The sequence below is a fragment of the Pleuronectes platessa genome, chromosome 16 (assembly GCF_947347685.1).
Source record: "Pleuronectes platessa chromosome 16, fPlePla1.1, whole genome shotgun sequence".
NCBI lineage: Eukaryota > Metazoa > Chordata > Actinopteri > Pleuronectiformes > Pleuronectidae > Pleuronectes > Pleuronectes platessa.
Window position 1 is genome coordinate 22,008,507 of NC_070641.1, and position 25,580 is coordinate 22,034,086.

The 25,580-nt window shown below is 45.5% G+C and overlaps 4 protein-coding genes across 6 annotated transcripts; 2 read left to right on the forward strand and 2 right to left on the reverse strand.

The window, feature by feature from the left end:
• The first annotated feature begins 3,184 nt into the window (after positions 1-3,184).
• On the forward strand, positions 3,185-13,449 carry triobpb (TRIO and F-actin binding protein b). Of its 2 annotated transcripts, none has more exons than XM_053443685.1 (13): positions 3,185-3,553; positions 6,643-6,699; positions 6,960-7,028; positions 7,204-7,293; positions 7,467-7,576; positions 8,608-9,040; positions 9,418-9,676; positions 9,865-9,976; positions 11,006-11,165; positions 11,324-11,428; positions 11,607-11,693; positions 11,829-12,033; positions 12,498-13,449. In XM_053443685.1, exons 1-12 carry the CDS (start codon positions 3,548-3,550, stop codon positions 11,988-11,990), a joined length of 1,650 nt encoding a protein of 549 aa, XP_053299660.1. In that variant the 5' UTR covers positions 3,185-3,547; the 3' UTR covers positions 11,991-12,033; positions 12,498-13,449. The 2 variants fall into 2 exon arrangements, with proteins under 2 accessions (XP_053299660.1, XP_053299659.1); XM_053443684.1 differs by lacking the exon at positions 3,185-3,553 and adding an exon at positions 5,102-5,437.
• A 997-nt stretch (positions 13,450-14,446) lies between these two features.
• On the forward strand, positions 14,447-15,881 carry ndufa6 (NADH:ubiquinone oxidoreductase subunit A6). Its single transcript, XM_053443741.1, has 3 exons — positions 14,447-14,604; positions 15,437-15,552; positions 15,663-15,881. The coding sequence occupies exons 1-3, from the start codon at positions 14,466-14,468 to the stop codon at positions 15,792-15,794; spliced, it is 387 nt and encodes a 128-aa protein (XP_053299716.1). The 5' UTR covers positions 14,447-14,465; the 3' UTR covers positions 15,795-15,881.
• A 395-nt stretch (positions 15,882-16,276) lies between these two features.
• Positions 16,277-17,456, reverse strand: LOC128458777 (essential MCU regulator, mitochondrial). Its single transcript, XM_053443749.1, has 3 exons — positions 17,301-17,456; positions 16,804-16,968; positions 16,277-16,481 (listed from the first exon to the last, which is right to left on the reverse strand). The coding sequence occupies exons 1-2, from the start codon at positions 17,448-17,450 to the stop codon at positions 16,831-16,833; spliced, it is 288 nt and encodes a 95-aa protein (XP_053299724.1). The 5' UTR covers positions 17,451-17,456; the 3' UTR covers positions 16,277-16,481; positions 16,804-16,830.
• A 610-nt stretch (positions 17,457-18,066) lies between these two features.
• On the reverse strand, positions 18,067-24,759 carry fam234b (family with sequence similarity 234 member B). Of its 2 annotated transcripts, none has more exons than XM_053443673.1 (13): positions 24,641-24,759; positions 22,588-23,148; positions 22,140-22,253; positions 21,279-21,446; positions 21,007-21,122; positions 20,506-20,656; positions 20,288-20,426; positions 19,831-20,025; positions 19,665-19,743; positions 19,411-19,578; positions 19,175-19,283; positions 18,861-19,087; positions 18,067-18,773 (listed from the first exon to the last, which is right to left on the reverse strand). In XM_053443673.1, the coding sequence occupies exons 1-13, from the start codon at positions 24,675-24,677 to the stop codon at positions 18,771-18,773; spliced, it is 2,067 nt and encodes a 688-aa protein (XP_053299648.1). In that variant the 5' UTR covers positions 24,678-24,759; the 3' UTR covers positions 18,067-18,770. The 2 variants fall into 2 exon arrangements, with proteins under 2 accessions (XP_053299648.1, XP_053299647.1); XM_053443672.1 differs by having other exon boundaries at positions 20,989-21,122.
• Positions 24,760-25,580: the final 821 nt, after the last annotated feature.

Sequence of the window (25,580 nt, forward strand, 5' to 3'; positions counted from 1 at the left end):
AGTCACGTCTCTGAACGGACGAGGTCACAACGGACGCTGTGGCTCCCCCGTCAGAGAGGGCTACGATATCGAAAGCCAGGCTCTGCTGCGGAATTCAACAGCAAGGAATCGACTGAGTGATCAAGAACACGAGCATGAAAGCCCCCCCGCCGTGTCTCCACCCAGACGGGGTCACGACACGCCGACTCAATCCATCCTCCGCAAGACTGAATCCAGTCCTGTTCCTGGGAGTCGAGGTCGTGACAGCCGGGCTTCCTCCCCTGGAAGAAGAGGCCATGAAACCCCTCGTCAGTTTCCACTGAGGAAGACGGACCCCGGTGGTTCATTGAGCGGCCGTGGTCGTGAAAGTCGGAACCAGTCGCCTGCGAGGAGAAGCTACGAGGCTCCTTCTCAGTCTCTGCTCCGCAAGTCTGAAGGAACCAGCTCAGTCAGAGGCCGTGATGCTCACAGTGTGTCGCCTTCGAGGAAAAGACATGATGTGTCTGAGCAACACTCACTGAGGAAAACACAAACTAGCAGCTCCCTGAAACACAGCAGCCTCAGCTCCTCGCCCTCGGGGAGGGGCAGCAGTGACCCGCCAGGCTACTCAGTCCTCAGATGTGCCACTAATGGAGACTCCAGTCGTTCTCTGCAGAGGAAAAACACTCACACTGACTCCAGGTCTGACTCCAAGCACTCACCGCGCTCCTGGAGGGAATCCACCACCCACTCCCCCCGCAGCTCCTCGTTATCTCGTGGTGCTTCACCCTCCAGACCGACCACGAATGGCAGCAGAGCGGCTTTCGTCACCTTGGAGGAGGAACCGAGGAGCCCGAGCAGCTTCAGGTCTGTGGTTGGTAGACACGTCCACGAGGAGCGCTCCCTCTCACCGGGTGACAAGAGGAGCTCGCACCGCGGCCGCAGCCCTTCTCCTGCTCCTCACATTCAAATGAGGAGGCACACCTCCTCCCAGAGCTCCATGGAGTCCTCTGAGTCCGGCCCGCTGTTGGCGGGCTCCACCGGACGGAACAGGGAGGAGTACGCCATGTTGGCCGACCTGCCGAAGGTGAAGAGGATCCATGAGAGGGAGGAGACAGGGCACATCGGGAACCAGCCGGTGACCCGGAGACAGGAACTCTTCAAACCAGCCAGGTGAGACTTAAACCACAAAGAAACACTTAACAGCACAAAGTCCTACATCTGATGTTGTGGATCACAAACACCTCACCTTCAGATTGGAGGAATTTGACCACACACACACTGATAACCTGTCTGTGCTGTTCCAGCCACTCCCTGAGCAAACACCCGTCCAGAGAGTGGGACGATGCAGTGGACACGGACAGAGACTGGCACTACGCTGGCAGTGGACATCTGTCCCGGGCTCACTCCTCCACCTCACTGCAGGTAGAGTCGGTCAAGGAAACTTCTAAATGACCAGGTTTCGTTTTTCTCTTCTTGGTTTATCTTCTCAACACAATGTCTTATTGCAGTAAACACAAAAATACACATTTCTAGGACAGCTTTACATTTGGAAACTAGACTGGTTCTTGGTGGAGCACAAACCTGCACTGATGTTTTATAAAGAATGTAGGTGTTCACATCCTATTGGACAGTTAAGCCTAAAGTATTGATTCCTAAATCACATTGTGTCCTCACGTCTTGTCCCTGGTGATTTAAGACTAGGTGTCTCTCTGTCTGGAGCGTCTGAGTAAGATATGAACGTCCCTGAGCGAAGACGCTACAATGTCCAGTTGGTCCTTTATCCAGAACCTGACCTTGGTTCTGCTCAGAGAGGTTTTGAGTAATCTTGCTTACAAACAAACAAACAAACAAACAAACAAACAGGGGTGATAAATACACTTTTCTCTTTCCAATAAATCAGGATTTCCGAGAACTCCGAGCACAGAGAGACACGATAGAGAAAGTGTCACGATGTGTATAAAAGAGGCGGGGACTTTAAATCTGCATTAATCTCCTTCTCCTCCTGCACAATATGATCTATTACTGCTCTGTGGTTGTCACCTGCCTCATTAATCACATCTGCCACGTTCCAAACGCCAGATTTCTGCAAAATCTCCGTAGGATTTGTGATTATCTCCATATTTAACCGCCGGCTGTTCTTCTGCAGAGGTCTGGCAGCCCCACAGCGGACGAGGGCGGCTCCTGGAGAGGAAGTCATCCCCACAGATCGGAGCACATGCAGGTATGTGGTGGTGCCGCCCGTCCACTCACAGCTGATCTCTCTCTGTACGAACATGTGGAGACGACCTCTCCCACTGCACCACACTGGGAATGAACAGTAGATTCTTCTCTTATCGCTAATGGTTGTGGTGAAAACCATAAACCTGCCCTCACACACGGTTTATTGTGCCCGTTTGAATATGTGCTTACGTTCTGTTACATATTTACCCGACAGCTGCCGGCCACTTATCCAGTGTTCACACAACTTCTGTCAATCATCTGCTGCCACACTATCTCCACTCTGGGGTCTTGGTGCTTGTTGTGTGTGTCTGTCGACTTCACCTACACCCTGCAGGCGTTTCATAAAGGCCCAGCTTTGTCAATTGTGGTGTGCTGGGGCATGTGTTGAAATTCCTGAACTGAAACCAAGAGCTACCAAGAGAGGATTTCGAACAGGGGGGTGGGGGGGTTGCCACTTTGTATGCAAGCCCAAATATATTCAGTTGAGGGAAATATAGCTTGTGGATGTGTTGTGTGTGTGTTTGTAAAGTTCAGGGAGAGATGGCTGCTCCTCTAGGAAAGAAGGAAGGTGTAACACCACCTCCTGCTGACTCCACACGTCCATACGTCTTTTTGTTGTTGTGATAATCCATGTCGGTAATCTGGATTATAATATTCCTCGTGTGGCAGGAGGGTTTCCAGGCCGCTTGGTTTAACTGGAGACCTTTTTTTTTTGTTGTGATAATTTATTATAAATCTAATAAATCCAGATGAGATCTTCCTCGTGTTGCACAAAGTAGAGGAATAGCTCAACTGTTCCTTGTCGTGGACAGTATGAGAGTTTTGGTCCCTGGACAGAAGGAAGCACATAGTACTTTTGAGTTATAATAATATGAATTATAATATGAAAACCTCCCTCGTGGACCAGAGGCCCTCAGCTGCCTCCTCTCGGCCGCTGGAGGAGCTCGGGCCCCGGGTTGGAGGCTTCATGTTCTGCCCTGATCCTCCGCACGGATCCGCCCAGGAAGTGGAACCAGCAGCAGTGGAGGAGGCGCAGCCAGGTCCCACGTAACGTTCCGTTCACCGAGAGAGAGAAAGTGGAGGAAGCACCGCGTCCCGCACTCTTATCTCCGGGGGGATTCACGCACTTTTAAAGCGTTGGTTCAGGAGCTGGAGGAGATTTGCGTCATGGAGCTGTAGCGCGGGTTTGAATGGCGGCGGCGGCGGCTCCTTTGATTCACGACACTGCGACAAAGTAACGTTAGTAAAAGAGACGGAACCGCGAAGAGGAAGAGGAAGAGGAGGAGGAGAAGAGGAAGAAGAAGGTGGATTTAGTTTGTGTTAACGCTGTTTCCCTTTGTGCTCGAACCCTCTGGATCCTGTCACCATGACGGTAAGACCACTTCCACCTCCCGAGCACACACAGCTCTTTCCTGTCTGTCACTTCTTCCTGAACTCAACACATCTCTGATCAGAGCTGAAGAGAGTAAAGCTCGATATTCATATTTAATATCGAGAGAGGTGTCGATAACTATCGTGATAAATGTCAAGTTGTTGTTTAATGATCACAATTAACATGATTATACAGGTTTGGGCCAAATGTCAAAAGTTCTGTCAAAAAAGTTAATATCAGTAATTTTCAGGATAAGTGTCGCATTATTATTTCTATTAAGTTTAACAACTTTTGTTCCTGAGTGAAAGTTGTGGTTCTAAACTCTTCTTTATGACCAGAGAATGATAAACTGTGCTACAACTGTTGATATGAAGATCCAACATTTAGTTTAGATTCAAGATATGAAATAGAAAAGCAGCCAAATCAAAATGACATATGGATTTAAAGCACATCATAATCCAACTACAGATATCTGGAGTTCCAGTAGAAGTAGAAGATTGAGGGGTGATTAGTTGTATTTAAACTGAGGATATATATATTCTATATCTAAAAATTAATATAGTGGTTATAGTGAGAAATAAGATGTTGGTATCTTTACGTCTTTGCATGTGTTTCTCATTCTCTGCCTAGAACATAAGGATGTGACGTTTGTTGTTTATTGCTTAGTTATTTTTCCTTTGGTGTGTGTCTGTGTGTACTCAGCTCACTTAAGATATGTTAGATATGTTGTGTGTGTTTCTTGTGCTGGTTTCCAGGTGTGTTGCAGTGTGTGATTTGTTGACCTTGTTTTGTTTACAGTAGCAGGAAGTGTTATTAGCCACGAGCTTGTGTGATTCAATTGTCGGAGCCAGCTGTTTGCACACAGACACACACAAAGGAGAGAAAATACACTGCAACAGGTTTCATAACACAACACACAAGGATATCTGGTTCAGTGCACTGCTGCTTCTCTGGAGCTGTGAACACAAAGTATCATCAGGTTCACTCCTGCTCTCGCTCTGCTGAACAACACAGAAGTACACACGCTGTACTCGACCTAAAGGACGAGTACTTCACCAGACAATACTCCTCTATACTCGAGGGGGGGGGGGGGGGGGGAGTGGGAGAGTGGACACTTTCTGGCCACTGATCTGAGATCGTGTAACAAGAAGAAGCTCTGTTACGTTCTTCTGGTTCTCCTGAACAGATCCAGTCATTCTGTCTCTCTGTGTCCCCCCCCACCCCTACCCCGACCTTGCTCATGGGCATGCATGGACTAGATAGGTTGAATTTATGATGACGTCTGGCACATTGCAACACGCTGCGGCGGTTCATTCCCACAAAAACACGTACACAGGGAGGAAAAACGAGGAGGGAAGATGTAGTCAGCGGTGATGAATCTTTTTAATATCTCTATTTATCTTGTCCGGCTCTCTGAAGTAATGTTTCTATTTTACTTATAGTCAACACCCGGTGATGCAGCCTGTGTTTGTGTGTCTGGAAACCCAGCCATGTGTGTGTTGTGTTTTTTTTTTTCAAACAATGCCACCTCATTCGTTTGAGTCGAGTGGGGAAATTAAATTGGATTTAGCGATTCTTAACCTGGTGTTGCTCAATAATTCCCTTTTCACAGTCTGTTGCCAGTCATCAGACCTTAAAACGAGTCAGATTAAAGAGGCTCAGCGGCGTAGGTGAACTGGATTACACAGAGGCTCACTGGGTGGAGCTGTGGTTTTACGAGAACACAACTCCAGCCGGGGGAACAGAGTGTAAATACAGAGCGAGGGTGTTCGGCGATGACAGAACGAGCCGAGGAACTGTATCAAGAGCTCAAACAAAGAGGGAGCCGGCCTGAAACCTGAGATGAGGACGAACAAGCAGCAGTTGCAACACTGGGAAACTGAGGTGATGGGAATGAGAAAGACCCGGGGGAGATGAGATGACAAATGCAGGGGGAGATTTAACAGTGAGGTATGTAAATGCCAGTGGAGGGGAGATAAGAAAAGGCAGGAATGTATGTATGTATGGAGAGAGAGAGAGGGGGGGGTGGGGGTTCCTAATCTTAATCTGGCATCGCAGCATCTTGAGGAACCTCGTGCGTGTTTTCCTCTTTCTGTCATCGAGTGTGAAGCACAAGAAGAAACACCAGGCTCCCAGAGACGTGTGTTAATGCATCATCACCTCACAGCTGCAGCAACACACATCTCACAATGTGTGCAGCAGGGTCGGGTTGTGTAGACACCGGTTTGCACATCACTTCACTGAGGATGTGCTGCTCCTACTCTTTCTTCAGTGTTACTTGTTCTTTACAGTCTCACTTGTTTCCTGTTGTTCTTGCACCTTCGTATGCGTCGTTATTTGCAGCCACTTCTCTTTTTCGTGAATCTTGCGCGTTGCAGTTCAGCAGAACAGCATCTTGGAGGAAACGTTATGTTGTTGAGATACTTTCAGTGTCTCCGCCTTAAGTTTAGAGACTGATATATGCTCCTTTGTGTAGGTTGTGGTTTTAAAGTCGACTTTTATAGCAGAGAACGACAAACACTTGATGATACATAGAGAGATAGATAGATAGATGTACTTTATGGATCCAGAATTGCGAAATTATTGTGTTGCAGCAGTATGTCAAGGGCAAATAAAGAGAGGTAGCAATAAACCAGTTAAGAAGAAATTAAAGAAATAAAATGGCCCAAAATAGAACGCAATAAACATAAACTGTTATAAAACTACACATCCTCCTTAAGGATACACAATGAAGTACTAAAATATATAATATTGCCCCAAGAAACTTACAGCCAAGCAAAAAGTTTATAAAGTATAGATTTAAACACTTTCTGGTTCCAATACTGACTTTCAATATGTTTTTTAAGAAAGTGAGTTTCTCCTCAACAGAAGCTGGTTTGTGTTAGAACAAGTCAGATGTATTAAATCTGCCATCTCATAAACCTGTGCTGGTGCAGCTGTTTACATCCTGAGGCACAGGCGTATATGAGCCGTACAGATAATGACCTTGATGTAAACACACGTCTGTCCTTCAGGTTCAGTTGCATTTTTTGTCAAACATTAAAATGTGGGTCAGTGAATGTGACGCTGTGTTCCTCTCTGTCTCGCAGCCGGATCTCCTGAACTTCAAAAAGGGATGGATGTCAAAACTGGACGACAGTGGAGAGGTAAAGCACGGCCTTCTCTCCTCGTTTCCTTCTCACCTCAATCCCTCCTTCCTAGTGAGAACGGGGGTGTGAAGGATGATACTGGCAGATTATCAGTCTCCCTGTGTCACTGTTATTTCATAAAATCTAATCTTAACACCAACCCTGCTGTTGAATTCTCAAATTTCCAATGTTGTATTGTGTAGATGGTTTTCATATTCAGACCTAAATGTTGAAGATCCCAGATCAGTCTTGGATTAATTGATATCTTGTGCGTTCAGTGGAAGAAGCACTGGTTTGTTCTGACGGACGCTGGCCTGAAGTACTACAGAGACGCCAGTGCAGAGGAGGTTTGTCTTTCCTCCTACTTTTGTGTTGTTTGTTGCAAATGTAGATGTTTTAAAATTATCCTCATACTGTTGTTTAGTAAAAAATGAGCTTGTCAGAGCACAAACCAGCTCATTGTATGATTTGGTGACAATGAGAAGGTGTGAGCACGTATCCTGTTTCTGTGTTTCTGTGCAGAAAGATGATATGGACGGAGAGATCGACCTGAAATCCTGTGTGAAGGTGTCAGAGTTTGATGTGGAGAAGAACTACGGCTTTCAGATACAGGTTAATATCTCTGTGATCTCTATTTCTTTTTGTCTTCGCTGGCCACACCCACGCTGTCCCTGCCTCTCAGTGTCTCCTCCACCTGACTCTGTGTCCGTCCCTCTGGATTCTCCTTTATCGTCTCCATCACACCCTCTGCGTCTCATTAACCCGTTTCCTCTCTTGCTCTCCAGACGAGGGAGGCCGTGGTCACGCTGTCCGCCATGACGGCTGGGATCAGGCGGAACTGGATAGAGGTTTTAAAGAAGTGCATACGACCCAGCAGCTCCCCGGACCTCACACAGTAAATACCAGATTATACAGAATACTACAATAAGGAAATGTTTGTTCACTGACCCCTGATGCTCTTAAAGCTAATACCTTACTTTAATGACAGGAAATTACAGAATTTCCTATTTACAGCTAATTATAATGAGTTATCATAAAGTTTAATGGAGGCTCAGGCACATCTGTAGCAGAGTTTATGCATTTTCAAAAGAAGACGCAGTAATGTGGATGTAGCCTCAGTGAAAGGAAGTGAAAAATGATATAGATATCAAAAGAGATCACGAATAACATCCTAAGTATGTGTGTTTTGGTTAAAGAGATAGTTTAGAGATGCAGTAGTTTGGAGGAATTTTTGTGATTTTCCAACTTTCCCATAGTCATTAAACTAATAAGAGCCTTAGACCTTTTTTTCTATGTATTCGCTGCAGTATGAAGTTTTGTCAAACAGTGATATTAGGCCGTCTTGGCTCAATTGTACAAATTCTGTGGCCTCAAAAAGCATAATGACTCTATAGAGCTCCAGGAATTTATCAACACTTGGCGAGTAACCTGAGGGAAACTCTGAAAACACCTTCTCTATTTCATATCAGAGTTCAACTCCCAGTCTCAAGGAAGCAGCATCGAAAGAAAGATGTCCGCCTTCATTTTTCCCCGTTTGTTTAGAAGTGTTTGCTCACACTCGGTATTTTTACACCGGTTGTTGTTGCATTCCTTCGATTAGCTCATTTCAGCTCGGCCTTGGATAAACACGGGCAGATAAGAGGCTCTGCTGCTCACATGCACCAGTAACTTTGCCCCAGTGGCAGCTGCTGTATACTTTGGCAGATGCAGATGAGTCAAAGTCCCAGTTCACAGCTCAGAGTGACAGTCAACACAGTGTGTTCTGTTCTCACAGGATCTCCAGCTGGGCCTTGAGAGCCTAGATTAACTCATTTGTGATGCACTTATAATTTGTGGTTGAACCGCTAATTCTTTATAGGATTGTAAAACATTATTATAGTTTATGTATTAATCTTTATTCATTTATCTGTCTCAAAACATCTCCAGATTACCTGACAGCAGCAGCGACAAGGAGAACTCCCACTCGCGCTTCCTGGTGTCCTCCCGCCGGCCGTCTTCACGCCACGCCAACGATCAGCTGGACGTTCCCTCCTCCGCGCCTCAGCGCAGGTTCGACTACGTGGAGCTGTCGCCCGTCCCCGCCTCCTCCAGTCCTCTCCCAGCCAGTCAGAGAGAGGCAGGCGAGGGGCAGGGGAGGGAGAGCCAATGGCAGGAGGAGAGGAACACGAGCAGCCAATGGGAGGCCGTGCTGTCCAGGAAGGGCACGGGCGTGGGATCGAACCAAAGGCTACGCATGGAGGACGACATCGAGAGAAAGTGGGCGGAGTTTGAACGCTTGCCGCTAAAAGAGATGAGCGCGCTACCGCCAATGGGATCACGGCTCTCGGGCCAGTCAGCCAATGAGGCGCTGCAGAGGGAGGTAGTGCGTGGAGATGATTTTCCAATTTGCAAGTTAGATAAAAATGCAAATTAAAACTTTCATCTGTTCGGGATGAAGTAAAAATGTCCTGTTTCTGCCTTTTTAACACTCGAGTCCCTATTTTCTAACTTTTCTTCTTCAGCAGTGTTTTCCATTTGACATATTGGGAAGTGAAACATTAACTAAGAGGGACAAATACCCTCATGGTCGATCCTGCTGAAACACCTCTGTGCTTTGTGTGTTTTGTTGTGCATCTTAGTTTGAATCTGTGTTTGTAGACCGTGGCACTGAGGTTGTGTAGTGATAACATGCGGGTTGATGAATGTACCGGCTCCTGTGGCTCAGTGGGCTTTACCTCCGTCCTCGTCTTTCCTCAGGTGGCGTCACTGAGGCAGCAGCTGGAGCAACTACAACGTGGAGGGAGAGGAGGAGGAGGAGGTGGAGGAGGTGGTGTAGGAGGGGATGTGCGGGGCGGCTGCGGCCCAGACGCCCCATGTGGCCGCAGCCTGGCGGCCATGGAGCGTGCTCACCGACAGGCGCTGGAGGAGCTGCAGCGGCAACACGACCGTCAGATCAAGGAGCTGGAGACGGAGAAGGAGAAGCTGCTGCTGGAGGGGAATCAGGACACGGCCCGAGGTCAGAGAACATGTCAGGACCCAGATAGTTGTTAGAACTCACAGGTTACAAAGTGTTCTCACTCCTTTTGTCTCAGTTTGTCTCGATTTCCTTTTATCCACGATTGTTCTCAGTCAAAAGACAAAGTGCTGTCATCAAGAGATCATGTAGAAGTTGTGTCACTCCTGTGTGTGTGTTTTGTGTTGCAGTGATGGAGGCTTTGAAGAAGAAACACAAAGAGGAGCTGGACAGAGAGGTGGAGCGAGTGAAGAGGCTGGGCAGCGGAGTGTTCGATTCCCAGACTCTACGAGCTCATCAACAGTAAGTGGCGTCCAATCAGCTTCGGCCACTGGGATAGAGGAGTGTGATTGGTCAGAACAAACCTGGTGGCTCGCTGCAGTAAAGGTCGTGAATCCCACCTCCTCCGTGTTAGCAGATGGGACATGGACCATTATGATTACTCTTTTAGGTAGTTATCATTCTGATGTTTGACAAAACTTTAAATTTTACAGTAAGTTTGGGTTTTTAATTAAGTTTGGGAACCTGATCAGCCAGAAACACAAATAACACATTTAACTGTCTCTTGGCACGATGAAGAATCCACCAAGAAACATTCTCATCTCTTGAAATAAAATAACATTATCATTGAATATAATATTTGGATTGACGTATAAAGAGCTGCCCTGTGGAAGCTTTAATTCTATATTTGCAAGGAAGCATAAATTCTGGATGGTAGCTCTCAGTCTCCAGCAGTGAGGCCTGACACTGGTCATTTATGTGAATGGCTCTGTTGTGCTTTTAACTCTGAGCTGGTTTGGCCACAAAAGGGTTTTACTCTCTGAAATAAAAGGTTGAATCAAGTCTACACAGGGCTCCTGGTCTCGGTGAGGCCATCACCACAGCGGCTGCTGGGCCCTGCAAGGCACTTGAGGAATGTAGGAGAATTTGGTCATGGATTAGTTTTCCTTTGTGAGCTCCACAAGGCCTCTGACACAACGCTGTCACCGACGCTGCTACTGGAACCTGCATTTTAGGGCTTACCCGTGTTGCCTACTCTGCGTTTTATACTCTTTATTTTTAGCAGCTTGAATGCTCTTCCTTATTTTTGTGGTTATTGGTCATGAGCAGTAAAGAGGTTTTTAAAACCACAGAAGCAAATAGTTTCCTGATGAAAAGGGAAAACGCAGTCATACTTTCTCGATGGCGTTGTTCAATGTGATACATACAATATAAAGATATGAAATACTAGATGCACAAAGGAAGCGTAGAGAAGTGTGTCCATTAAACACATGTTGATTTGTATGATTCCTCTCAGCAGCTTAATGAGCTGTGCTGCTGTGTTTGGTGCAGGGCAGAGACCCAGTCCCTTCAGAGGGAGCTGGCCGGACTCTCCGAGCGCTACTCTCAGAAGTGTCTGGAGCTGAATCGAGCGGAACAGAGCAGCGCCGAGAGAGAGAGAGAGATCAGCCGCAAGGAGAGAGACATGGAGCAGCTGAGGAAAGAGAACCTGGTGAGTCGGGAGAAACAAACTCAAATCCACAGGACGGGCGATTGAGCCGTGTTGCTGTAACTGACTGAGCACTCTGTAGAGGGGCTGCTTGTGAGAGAGCAAATGTCCGATTGAGAGGCTTCTGCTTCATCTTTAAATCAAAATGTTCTCCTCCGCAGGACTTGAAGGCCCGTTTGACCGAGGAGATGAGCCGTGTACGATCCACCATCAAAGATCCGGACAGATCGAAGGACAATAAAGACGGGACGTCCTGTGAACTCGAGGTAAAAGCTTCTGTTTTCTAAACTCGGACATGAAACCAGACAAGGAAGGAAAACCTTCTGTAGCTTTCTGAGGTGAAAGCCACATCTGTCATCATGGCTGCAAACAGATGTGAAAATCTAACCTCTAAAAACTGTTTTGAGGTAATGAAATATGTTGTGTGTGTTGTTTTTCTACCAGGTTCTTCTCAGGGTGAAAGAAAACGAGATCAACTACCTACAGAAGGAGATTAGCTGTTTAAGGAATGAACTGCAGTTTCTCAACACGGTAATATGTGTGTGTGTGTGTGTATTTGTGTGTGTGTGGTGGCTCTACGTCACTTGGTACCAGAGCTGGTTAGGGGCTGATGTACCTGCAGCAGTTTGAGGAACTGAGTCCCGTCTGTCACCCTCTGCTCCTCAGGAGAAACGTCTGGCCTGTGAACGCTACACGGAGGTGCACGAGGAGCTGAGTGGCATGAAGGGCCGGAGCGAGCGGGAGATCCAGAGTCTGAAGGAGCACTTGAGGCTGGCGATGGCTGCTCTGCAGGAGGGACAGAAGCTGGGCAACAGCCTGGACCACTGAGGACCAGCTGCTGGTACCAACGCTCCGGCAGATACAGCGACAGGTGGGGATGGAAGTGGAAGAAGCTTTGAAATGGAACATAATGTCTCATTAAGGGAATTTGATGAGCAGTTGTTTAACCTTCTCTGTTTGCTTTTGTTTGATTTGTTATTCAGCAGGATTACAATAAAACTACAGGACAGAATAACACATAACTTGGTGGAAGGATGAATTATGGGTCAGGAAGGAACCCACTAAATTTTGATTGCCTCTTGCCAGTGATCAGTTCAAGCCGTATAGATAAAGAATGGATGTTTAGCAGACTGATATTTAAGAGTGTGTGCCATTTAGTGCAGATCCTATTAAGAAAAACTGGATCTAGTGTATTTAAATGTGCTTTCATAAGGGGACTGATAGGCCTTGGTGGAGGTTAAACCTATGCTTAGTGTCATTCTAGTTTAAATTTGTATTTCCTTGTTGTTAAAAATCCTCTCTACACATTTTGCTCTGCTTCACGTGTGTCTGCAGGTGACTGAAACAAAGAGGAGAGAGAGAGGAGCAGAGGAGACGACTGTTGGATTTGTACAGTTCCAGCTGTGATGACGTTGCCTTAGTTTTCAATCATTCTGCCAACGAGCAGCATAGAGTAGCTATTAGCTGGTTTAATTACACTGGGCCACACATGATATATAAAACTGCACTTTTCATTTGTTTTTTATTGGAGCTTCTGTGAGTGAAAGCGTGTATGAGTGAGCATTCTGTCTTGAAACTGGGACGTTTGTCGAGTGGCATGTTTTATCTTTTTTTAAAGAGGTGTTGTAGATAAAGACTTGATGCTGCGTCAGCTTTTTTTTTTGGATAAACGTCTCGTTGCCACTGAGTCTCCTGCCCGAGGCCACAGGAGTCGGCCCAGTCACAGAAGAGCTGCTGTCAGATCAGTTTTCTGTCGTACAGCTTCTCATTCAGTGGAAACCGCCCTCGTCTCCTTTACAGACGGGAGCTTATCATGTGGTTTTATTATTTTTCTATCTTGCGGCATTGAGAACACAACTTGGGATCAATACAGGACAAGACGGCAAACTTTTCCACTTCCTGGCAAGCTGAGTAGGAAGTTGTTCCACTCGTGTAGAATCCTATCCAGGATCAGCTTTCTCTGGGGAAGCTTGTGAGAGCTGTTGAATGAATGTTGTCCCACATCACACACGTGTCCACCTGCGTGTTGAGACCTCGGCCGAGACGCTTCCAGTTTCCCCCTGACCCTTGTTGGAGTTCCTCCGGCACAACGAGCGACAGGTGTTGCATTGATGAGCCAATTTTTTCCTTTTTTTTTTTTTTTTATGGACAGTATGTATTGTGATAAAATTACTTATCTACCTGCCTTTTTGAAAACTTTTTTCATATTTAATGTACCGAAGAGCCTGTATCTGTCTTTGTAAATTATACACATTTTTGCAATCAATAAAAAAAGTTCAACATAAAACACTTTGGTTGTTTGTGCAGCGTCAGCTCCTCCAGATGTTCCTGACATGTATTAACTATGATATGAGGTCACCGTGACCTTTGACCTGTGACCACTAAAATTTAATCAGTTTATCTTTGAGTCCAACTGATGACTGGGCTCGAAATTGGAAGAAATTCACTGCTCACTCTTGATGAGCAGCAGTGACTCATTTCTAAATATAAACTCTGAACACATTTTAGAGTCTAGTAACTCTGCTCACTCACTTGTTAATGGGTAATGACTCGAGCAGAGATTTGTTTTAGTAAGTCAGACACGTTGATTAATGTACGACACAATCACAGTGTGTCACCGTTTTGTCTGGTTCCTGTTGTGAAAGCAAGATGATCACTCAGCTAAACACTCATCAAAATCACCACTGTTTGCTCTCCTGGCTCCTAAACGGTGGAACCAGCTCCCCATCGACGTCCAGACTTCAGAAAGTTTACACATCTTCTGCCGCAAACTAAAAACACACCTCTTCCAGCTATACCTTGAATACAATTTTGAAGCTAACAATTTAGTAGGCCTTAAATGGAACTTACTTATAGCACTTTAAAGTTTTGCTTTATTTTTGAAGAAATTGTACTTTCTTGATTCTTGTTGTTCTGGGTTTGAACCCTCGGGGGTTGATGCACTTATTGTAAGTCACTTTGGATAAAAGCATCAGCTAAATGAAATGTAATCATTGAAGTTAAAAAAAACATGTGATGAAAGTAAAGACTCAAAGATCAAATAGTTCTGGTGCTTACATTTATTACAACCGGTTTCTTTCATTCATTTTCACACATGCAGCCAAAACTTTCATAGATTTTGAAAACGTGTTCTTAACTGTAAATAAAACGAATAGGAATTTAAAAAGTTGTGAAGTTGAACCTGTGAACGTGAGCTCCCTCCCTGTGTTGAACCAGCCTCGCCTCTAGGGGGCGCAAATGCGTCAGTCAACGTAATTGCACCATCGAGTTAGCGAAACCGGAAACCGTCTAACGGCAGGTGTCATGGCGTCCGGAGCTGCGACCCGAGCGGCCGCCGGTGCAGCTAAAGTTGTCAAACCGTTTTTGAGCCGCGACCTGGACGAGGCGAAGCGGCGGGTCCGGGAGCTGTACCGAGCCTGGTACCGAGAGGTGCCCAGCTCAGGTGAGCTCCGAGGCGGATAATAGGAGTTTGAAAACAACGTCAAGGTCGTGGAGGGCTAGCATAACATTAGCTTCAAGCTAACAGCTAACAGCCCTGTTCCTCCTCTGCGTTTTATAAAAATTTGATATTGTCACGAATAATGAATATTTGCGTTTAAACGTTGCAGTGTTGATTATTCTTAGTATTTATTTCGTCCCTTGAAAACCTAATCGAGTGAACTGTGGTTTGATATTAGTCTGTGGATGTTGCTAAAGTTCTATTTGACGTCTGTTTATTAACATTTACAATGAAATTATCTTAAATAATAAACAGTGATTAAAGAGAGAGTAGAGTAAAATGCTTAATATTTAACCATTATTATTATTTTTCTCTATTGCTGCTCTATTGCATGTCTGATGCATTAATAAACCCTAATACGAGCTCCTTACTTTGTGATGATCTAATTCACACTCAAGATAACACTGACTCTAGGTGATTATTGTTATGAAACGTTTCCCTTTCCTAGCTGACGCTTTAATCGTGTAATTAGATTATAATTGAACCAGTTAATACACAATAAGCACAACCTGGTGTTTATTTTTATTCCAAGTTGTGTTCCTCATCGATCCCATAACAACTCAGTGTTTGAAATTAGTGCAGTAAGTGCAGCTATGTTCTGTATTTTTACTGATCTCAACAAATCGTATATAAAGACCAAAACTCCTTATTTCCTCTGCTGTGTCCAAACAATAAAAATGCGTAAATGTCCCTTTAACATATCCTCACCACTGCAGAGGTTTAAAAGTTGGTTTTCTTCTAACACTTTTTTTATCTTGCATTCTTTACTTTACAGTTGCAATTTTCCAGCTGGACATCACAACACGTCAGGGAAGAGACAAAGTGCGAGAGATGTTCGACAAGAACAAGCACGTCACTGACCCCCGTGTGATTGACATGTTGGTCATTAAGGTAAAAAACAGCATCAATCTGTGCACTGTATCAACCAATATCATGACCCAACATCTGTTTAATGAGGTAGTCGGTTGTTTTCTTACGTGTTTCTGTTGTTAAATCTGCAGGGTAAAATGGAACTGGAGGAAACCATCAACATCTGGAAGCAGAAGACCCACATAATGCGCTATTTCCAGGAGACGGAAGAGCCTCGTCCCACTGACTTCCTGTCCAAATTCTACCGGGGTCATGACTCATGAACTGTGTCGCTGCTGATCTCTGACCCCGCTCCTTGTCTCCAGTGTAACAGATGTTCCCCTGTACTGTAAATACACACTTAACTCTCACATGGCTGAAGGTTTGTCTTTTGTTCCTAATCTTATCCATGAAGGAATTAACTTAAAGGGGCAGTTTTTCTTCACAGTTCCTCAAAGAGCTGCTAATATTTTGGATGAACTGTCCCTCTATGACCAGATAGAAGAACTGTAGGTCTGGATTGTTATTTACATTGAAATTATGAATTAAAGGAAGATCACACAGTGTTTTCATCCACTGTGTGAGTTCTGTACATTCATGTTTTTATTGTGCTGCAAGTAATTCAGTTTCCTCCTTGTATTTTGATCAGCAGTGTTTAAGACAAACTTATCTTTTTTGGTTACTCTCAGTTAAATTACATTTATAACCTATGGCTGACTGTAGGATGTTTGAGTGCACAGATGCAATCAACTTACACCAAACTCCATTCAGCGATTCATTCCTTTTATTACAATTTAAAATAGTGCATGGAAATACAGAACGCTTTGACCAGTTCACCACCAACCCAGTGCCCATAACCGCATGAAACCATTAACACAGTGCAGACTGAAGCAACTTGACAACTCGGCAGACGAAGGCATTTATCTGCTCAGAGGCTCAGACTCCTCCCAGTTGTATTGACAGACAATGATCTGAGGAGGAGAGAAGGAAAAGGGTGAGAGTGGTGCATAAATAAGTTAATCTGTAAATCCCCTGAACACACCAACACAACTTTAAAACATGACCTTTCCACCACACCTGCAAAATTCACAACAAAGAAAATAATGAAGCAGACACGGAGATGAATGCTTCTTTATACTGGTACAAGTGTGAGACTGTTTGTAGTGTTGGAGTAAATGCAGTGTCAGTACATAGTCTAGTGGAGGCAGCCCTCTTGGTTAGAGCCTCTAAATTGTGTGTGTGTTTTGCCACAGTTCACAGTGAAGCCCACAACCGAAGCCACTGAGGTGATACCTGATTACCAGGAAGCCCTCAGAGCCCTCAGTCATCATCGTAATCGTCCTCGGGCACAAAGATGTCGTGCTCCTCCAGCAGCGCAGCAAAGTTCTTGCTGATCCGTATTCCCACATACAAGAAGGGCAGCACTACCAGAGCAAGCCGCACTGGGCCGAAGGGGGTCTGCTCCCCAGTGACACACACATCCCACCACAGAAACAACTAAGTTAGTTCATGTCAAGCAGCTGGATGACTTCTACTAAGAAACACTTGAGTCTCCTCCCCCTTTCCCTCCCTTTGTTTCAAGTTGTATTTGTTATAATATATCGATTATTGCAGAATCGCTGTATCGTGATAATATCAATAATCTGTGATTCCCACCTCTAATAGGAATATGTTTGTATAAGTTATAACAAATCTTCCAGAGGTGAGGGAGGAAGTGCAGGTAAACAGATGTGCAGTGTGTTGTTGTGTAACTCCAGCTGTTCCTCACACACCCACACACAAACACTCACCTTCCTGGGTCTGGGCAGGATGGCACCGGACGATGAGCACACGGCGGTCCGGCTCAGTGGCACCGCCCTGCCCGGCCCCAGGCTGCGGGTCAGCGGGGAGCAGGAGCGGGTTGAGAGCCGGGCCACCAGGCGACCGAGGGCCGGAGACATGTCGACGGCTTCTGGAGCTTCAGCAATGCGGAAAAGGAGAGAGGATGGTGGGTGTGGAGCGTGTGGACGTGCAACAGCGCCACCCTGTGCTGGTTTGAGGAGGCAGGTTGACAATGATAGAAATATAAATTCTTAAATATTGTTTCTCAGTCATTTATCTTCGACTATATGTTCATCCACAAGTAAACACACTGAGAGTTTGAGTGATTTGGGTAAACGTTTGAGAACCACTCTCTTGGACCCCCCTCTTCCTTATGTCTCTTAGGATAACATGACACAGCCTCTTTTACACGTATCTATCTATTCTCATTAGTTATGTGAATGAATAACACAAGAGAAATGTTTCATAAAGATAAGACTCCCACCACATGTTGGATCTTTTCATCAAGACCCACAGATTATTCGTTGCCATCTCATGTTTGAAGAAGTAAAAAGGAAAATCCTGGATCGACCCTATGATCTGGTTCTTTCACTCCATCTTTCAACCCAGTTTCATGTTAATCCAGCTAAATAACAGACAAACAATAAACACAACCTCCTTTGCAGAGGTAACTATTCAACAACACAACATTGAGACACTGGAACAGATTGAAATAAACGACTCAGGACACTGGAGTGATTTTCATCCGTTCTCTTGCAGTATGTGAAGTCTTGACTCACGTTTACTTGTCGTACCTCTTGGCAGCCACATATCCAGAGAAGATGAGCAGTGGTTGATTACATACAACCATACAAAATCTGACAGGATCAATCCCACAACAGAAAAAATTCAAAACATCAAAGCAAATCAATAAATACTGTACAGCATTGAATATTTACAGACCTCCTATACTACTGAAGTTAGTGATGAGCAAAAAGGAACACTGTTAGTGGCTGTTAGGACAAAATGCATGTGAGGATTACACCACAGGAATAAACTGGCCTCAGAGGAGACAGGTGAAGAAGTGATGCTCACTGTAAACACAATCAAATGTTCTTCTGTCAGTAATAAGCTGCTGTTTAAGGTTAATCTCCTGCCGTCCACATCGTACACATTCAATTAAATTGTGCAGGCTGAATTAAATAGTTTAAATAAGCGATTTCATTCTCCAAACATCATCTAAACCAAAGCAAAAAATGCAGATGAGCTTTTTTACAGCAAACGAGTCTGTTGACCAGGGAGCCGAGGTGAAGGTGGGGAGAAGCGTGTGAACGGCCTCAGATGGATTCTTATCGTGTCCGTGTGGAGAGCAGATCCACGACCTTCATCCCGTTCATCGCCTCCCGAGCCTCCTCTCCCTCGTACCGCTTCATGTGACACAGGGAAACCAGGTCCACTGGTCACTGCACAGAGGAACACAGAGAGAGAGTCATCATCAGTGAGCGTTGAGACTGAATCCTGCTCTTCTACCTGATCTCACACGTTCTCACCTGGCGCTTGAAGGTCAGACGCCTGAAGAACTTGTCGACCTCCAGCGCGCCGGGTTTAACGGACGTCCCCGTCTTGCTGCTTTCCCCCAGTCTCACGATTTGTGCTTTGAGGATCGCGGCCCTCAGGCTCATGCTCTTCACTATGCGGGCGCTGGGCTCGGAGTCGGGGGTGGGCCGGGAGGACACCGTGATGTAGGAGGCGTCTTTCTGACGCTCCTGATAACTCACTGTCAAAAGGAGGATGATACAGAATCTGCATTAAAACAGATGTGGCTCCACAGTGTGGAGAACATGTGATCTGTGACGACTCTTACCTGCGGAGGTGACTGTGGTGTCTGTGGTGCTGGCGAGCTCCAGCAGGACGGTGGGATACACCGGGTGCAGCAGGAAGAGTTTTCTGATGAGCGGCTCACCGGGCGCCACCTAACAGCCGACAGGGACAGTTTTTACCGACTGGCAACGTTTAAACTCAAAGACAATGAGGTAGAATTCAGCTGGAGCATGTTTTTCCTCTGGGATCACTAAGCTCAGCTGTTTGTGTCACACTCACGGTTGTCTTGGTCACATTCTTCAGTGCGTTGATGGGTTCACTGGCCCAGAAGAGGAAAGCCGATTGGCCAGGAGAGGTGGAAATTGCAGAGGTTTGCAAAACGAGACGAGGACACACGAACTCTGCGGACCAGAGCAGTTTCCCAGTGGCTCCATCGATGACCTGGGCCTGACAGAGTGGAGGAGAGACGTGAGGAGAGCAAACACAAACCCCAAACATGTGAGCAGCGCGTGAGCCACTGAACGGATCTTCACCTCCATGACGCCGTTTGCTGAATGCTGGAAGAGCAGATCCAGGATTCCATCATCGTTGAAGTGTCCTGCAGCTGGTTGGCTGCAACGGGAAAGCAAAGAAATCATTTAAAGGATATTTTTCTCAACTCGATTCACTCAGAAGTGGCGTCGGGATCGAGAGCTTCACCTGTGGATGGGGGGGGAGCTGAAGGTCCATGTCTTATGCATGTCCCTCTGCCTGAGCACGGACAGTATGCTGGAGTTGTACACCAGCACCCAGTCGCTCCTGGTGGAGTTCAGGTTGGACACGGTGTCCAGGGTGTTGCGGTTGTTGCCAAAACCAGCTGCAAGAGGAAACATGAACTCCACCTGCTCGGATCCCCTGGAAAGACGATGACAGGGATCAGAATCATTTCAGTCATAGATGGTTTAATATGTTAAAATAACATTTAATCGTTGTTTACTCAGTTCCTGTGGAATCTAAACACAATGAGAACTTGTTCAGTGGTTCAAGTGACCCGCTCGCAGCAGGTTAGGTAGCTGTGTCTCTACAGCATGGACACTCATTAAAGGTAAAGTAATCAACAGACAAAAACTGGTCTGTACAGTTTAACCAGAAGCACATGCCACTCATGAGGGCGTACCTGTAAATGTCTATGAAGGAGGAGTTGGTTTTTCTGAGTTCCTCCCACTTGGGATCTTTAATTCTAAGAGCCTGAGTTACTGGCATCTTCCCAGTGGCGCGGATGTAAATGTCGCACAGAGAGATGGCCTCCACGTTGCCTGAGGATAAACAGACACAGAGTCACACAGAGTCCTTTACCAGGATGATGTCTGTACATCTTAAGAGTGAATCTGGTACCTAGTCCAAAGAGAATGTAAAAGGCTCCTCTCTGGGTCTCGTGCAGTAACGGGCCAATCAGCTTCCCCTGTCCGGTGAGGTTGAACGGCACGGGACGTCCGAGCTGCCCCCCCGTCAGCCCCGAGATCAAAGTCAGGTACAGATCCAAGTGCTGGGAATGAACACAGGAGAAATCAGCCTGTGGTCCCCGGATGTGAAAACCTGATCAGTAACATGTCCGGTTCAAAGGCGTGTGTGTTGTTTAAAGGTGCGTTGTTTATAGCATGTAAAGTTAAACAATGCAAGTAGATTAACTATTCACTAAAATGGCTGTGGCTTTGGAGGAAGAGCGGGTCTTTCATTAACCAGAGGGTCGGTGGTTTGATCCCTGATAACTGTGCTGTGGAATGTGCAGAATGTGATTTGGAGAGTTTTTCAAAAAACACCAAAAGTATTGTATAATGCCAGAGGAGCACGAATGTTTGTGGACAACTGCGGCTGCACCTCATCTTCAGGCTGCACCTTATCTTCAGGCATGGTGGCGATGAGCAGATCTGGGACTGAGTCGCCCTGCAGGTCTGGAAGTAACACCGCCTGGGACTCAATGTTCTTCAGCTGGACTGATGTCAAATTCTTCCCTGGGGAGTGAAAGGAAACCAGTTTGACTTGTGTTTGATTTATGCTTTGAGGACATGACATGATGGAAACAAACTTAAGAGCAAATACACAAGGATTGTTGGAGAGGTTTGTGGTTAGGTTCTGTTCTCTCCTCTTTGAAGAGCTTGGGTTCTGACCTGTGGTGCCGTTGACCGCCATGATGATGGACTTGCTGATGAGGAGACACACAGGGGCCGGCTGGGAGCTGTTCTGAGGACCACACTGGATGTACATCACAGACTCCGCCATGACCTTCGTCCACAGCACCCGGCCGCTGACTGCAGACAACGCCACGGCGCTGTAAACTGGGACAGAGAGAGCAGCGTGAGAAACCAGGGAGACACACCAGAGTTAAAGAATATGATACAATTCTCCTCTGGAATCAGATTTAAACCAGTTTGCTGAGTGTGATCTGAAGAAAGAGCCATACAGACGTGGAGGAAGTTACATCTTTTGTGGAGGAGGAAACGTGTATTGGAAAAATGAACTAAGAGTGGTTGAAACTTTTTGCCATGACCTTAAATGTTTCTGACCTGAAACCTGTATGACCTTTCTATATACCTGTTTGACCTTTCCATTACTTATTGACTGTCCAAAGAAACCAATGGAAATGTATGTAAATCATTTGTTACTGTGCTTTAGTTCCTGTCTTTAACTACCCTACAGAACCAGTCTGAACTGGCTCAGGCACACTTCCTTGTCCTCCTATATCAGACCCCTTGTATTTGACAGTTCTCCATCTTCACTCTGAGATCCTTAGGACTCTCGGTGTGTTGATCCTTTCTGCAGAAAGCCCCTTATTAAACACACGTGGAGAACTTTGTTGTTTCCAGCCTCTTGTATCTCCAGATTTCCGTCACAAACGTTTGTTAGATTAGTGTTCGATTCAAAGTGGTTTCTCTGTTTTTCCCTAGAAAGAGATTCTCTTCTCCAGATCTCTTTAACTTGGGGCCTGATACTCGGCCGCACAGACACACGAGAGAATTCCTCCCACGTACTTTTGCTCCTCTGTGCTGGGCGGGTGTCGTTGGTCCATTCAGCGACGGCGAGGAGCACGTCCTCCACCGAGTCGCCGTCAACATCCCACAGCGCCAGAGCCGGTGGGGTCACACCTGGAAGGAGACGGCAGAACAAAATGAGCACAGCCACCAGTAGAGTCCTGGTTAATAACAGGGGGGGGGGGGGGCACTGTCAGAGGGCATTTATCTAAATATTGAAGTGTGGGTTTGGATTTGTTGCCACTCTGCGATACTTAATGTGTATGTGGAAACAGAACATGTGGTAATTACAGTCGACTAATTGAAGGGTGAGCCGGCGCCGTCTCGCCAAACAGGCTCCTCAGTGAATCCTGACAGTGGGAGAAGAGACTGGTGGCTCAGCTCTTCTGAATGTGTGTTAACAATCACAAATAAAATACTGAAACGTGGCCACATTAGTTCTTTCTACCTCCTGCATCTCCCAGTGCTCTCTCCCACTGCAGTCTCTTCTCCAGCTCTCCCTTCCTGCAGGGGATCAGGAATGCACACAGCAGCACCACCAGCATGGCAGAAACCAGTGGCACCAGGAAGAACACGCTTCGGACGGCGTTCTTCCTCCTCAGCTTCTTCTGCTCGGCCTCCGCGCTGTGCGCCCCCGGCCCGGCGCCCCCCAGCGAACCGGACCCTCCTCTGTCCTCCCCCGACCTGTCCCTGCCCGAGTCCCTCTGGCTCCAGTACTGGGAGCCCTTCACGTCGTCTCTGTCCTGCCGGGATTTGCTGGGCAGTCTCTCTCTCCATTCGTCCTCGTCCTCCTCCTCCTCGTCCTCCTCATCCTCCTGTGCCTCGTCCTCAGCTCCCACAAGTCGTCCGGACCTGCGGCCGCGCAGCTTCGAGGACCCGGCGCCGAGACAGCTGTCCCTGCCGAGGCCGTTTCTGGGGTAGTTGAGCACGAGGTCGTCCTCCTCGCTCTCGTCCTCGCTGTCCGCCTGGGTGAGAGGGTCGTAGTCCCCAAGAGCCGAGCCCTTCTTCCCTAAAGAGACAGAGAGAGAGCGGGTGAGGATTAGAGGTCCTGTCTGGTCCCTCAGTGAGAGTGGGACAAGTGATTATTGTTTATGATACTGTGCTGATATATTATTGATGCAAAATTACTGATACATTCTTTCGCAATACCTGAGCACAAGAGATCTATGCTAAAAAGAAACTACATTTAGCACTAATAGCTGTTTTCCCCTCTGTAGCCCAGGGCAGTAATTTCTCAAATAACATGTTATGAAAGTATTGTCCTTTAATTCTCATAACAGATATATAGATCATTATATATGTGGCAAATTAAACAGGAAAATATGCTAAAGTGATGATTTATAAACAGTGGAATCAGTGAAATCTTTTAAATCACCTCTAAAAGCCTTTTTATTTATCCTATTACACCATTTTTCAGGTGTTAGCTCAGCTGCCATAAAATTGAACTGTTATTGTTTTAATGCTGTATAACGTTCCTGTAATATTTTATTCCCTGATGATGTTTGTCTTAACCCTGAAATGTTTTAATAATTTTACAACAATATAAAAACACTTCACACTTGTAACAACCTGTTATAAATAAAGTTTATTGTTTTGATTATAATTTTTTATCATCTTATTTATTACTAATGTTCCTGAAACGTCATTTTGCTTCTCATCTACTCTTCAAACTTCTATTTTAAAATGATTGTATGTATGTATATATTATTTTGGAATTTTAACAGTAAACTCATTTACAGTAAAACAGTAATTAGTAATAATAAGTAGATAAATATCGAAGCTGGCTTAATAATAATAATAATAATAAAAATGACACATGATACCTTTCTAGACACCTTAGAACAAGAAATTATGATTAAACACATGAATGATTAAAGTGAAACAAAATGATAAAGTCAGATTAGGAGACAGATACAAACCTTTAGATAAAACACGTGACAAAGGAATAGTAAATAAAATGAAATTCAGGTTCACATTATGTGACTAAGATCTGATTATTGAGGATGGATGAGATATGAGACTTATGTAAACAGATGTGTTGTGAGTCTAATAGCTTCCAGTCATTTGTAGTACTGCGTAGATTTAAACTAGTATGTAAAACTGTGACTATAATAAACTGTGAATGCACATAACGGTCTGTTTGGATCTGTGACGTCTCATCATCATCCTCATCGAGCCCTGTTGGTTTACTGAGCTGAGGCTGTGCTGGTGTTAGCAGCCAGCTAACGGACACACACACCACACAAACACACACAAACACACACACAGACACACACACAGTCAGACATCAGCATGCTGCTCTGCATTAACCAACACGAACACACACACTCCATCATATGTAACACGTCAGGTCCAACATGTCCATGACAGAGGGATGTTGTGCAGCGGACTGCGGGGACAGACCCGAGCAGAGACAGGAGACCACCTCTGAGCTGATGTCCCCTGTGGATCTGTCCTTCTTCATGTCAACCTTCATGTTGTGTGTGTGAACAGACTCTTACCGGGAAGCTTGAGCGCGCGGGACAGAGCTGCGGCCATTTCTCCTCCGACAGATCCGCGAGGCAGCGACGAGAAGCGGCTGCACAGAGCTCGAGGCACCGATCGACTCCGGCAGGTTGGAGCTGCCCCGCTGCATCATGGGACGTGTAGTTCGTACGTCAGCAAGATCGTACGAGGCAGATGAAAGTGTGTGTGCACGTGCAAAGGGGTTTGACTCCGGTTTAGCATCGTTCTCAAAGGACCTGCAGAGGAAATTAACATAAGAAGATTATAGACATATATAGAAAGAGAGATAGTTGAAGCATTGAGCAAAAAACATATAATATATATATATATTTAAATAATTGTTATACAAAGCAGGTTTACACATGCAAGGAATTTGCTGTGTTTTTTTTGCAAGTATAATATATATATATCCACAGTGGATATATAGATCCACTGTGTGCCGTATGACTGCATACTATGTCGTACTGTGTAGTATGTTTTGAGTACTTAATATATTGCATACATATATGTTCTGTTTTCAGGCACTTATATGTGCTTTCTACTTTTATGTTAACACCGGGGATCAGAGAGAAAAACTCCATGTCATCCTGTCTGTACTGCAAATGTGGCAGAAATTACAATAAAGTTGACTTTGACAAATATGAAAAATACCGAAACCACAAAAAACCATTAAATAGGAATTTAACTTTAATATAAAAAAAAAAAACACTATAAGCACCAGGGGGCGGGATTCTGCAATGTGTTGTAAGGAGAGATTTTCCGCACCTTAGATTTTTATTGTTTTGTATTTGACATTTCAAATTGAGTTTCTTCTTGTCCACAACCTTTCATTGTACTGACCCTGTGTTAACTGTGTGTAACAAATAACACAGGACACTTGATTTAAACACAGTAATATACGTGTGTAAAGTATTAGTACACTGAGTGAGGAGTATA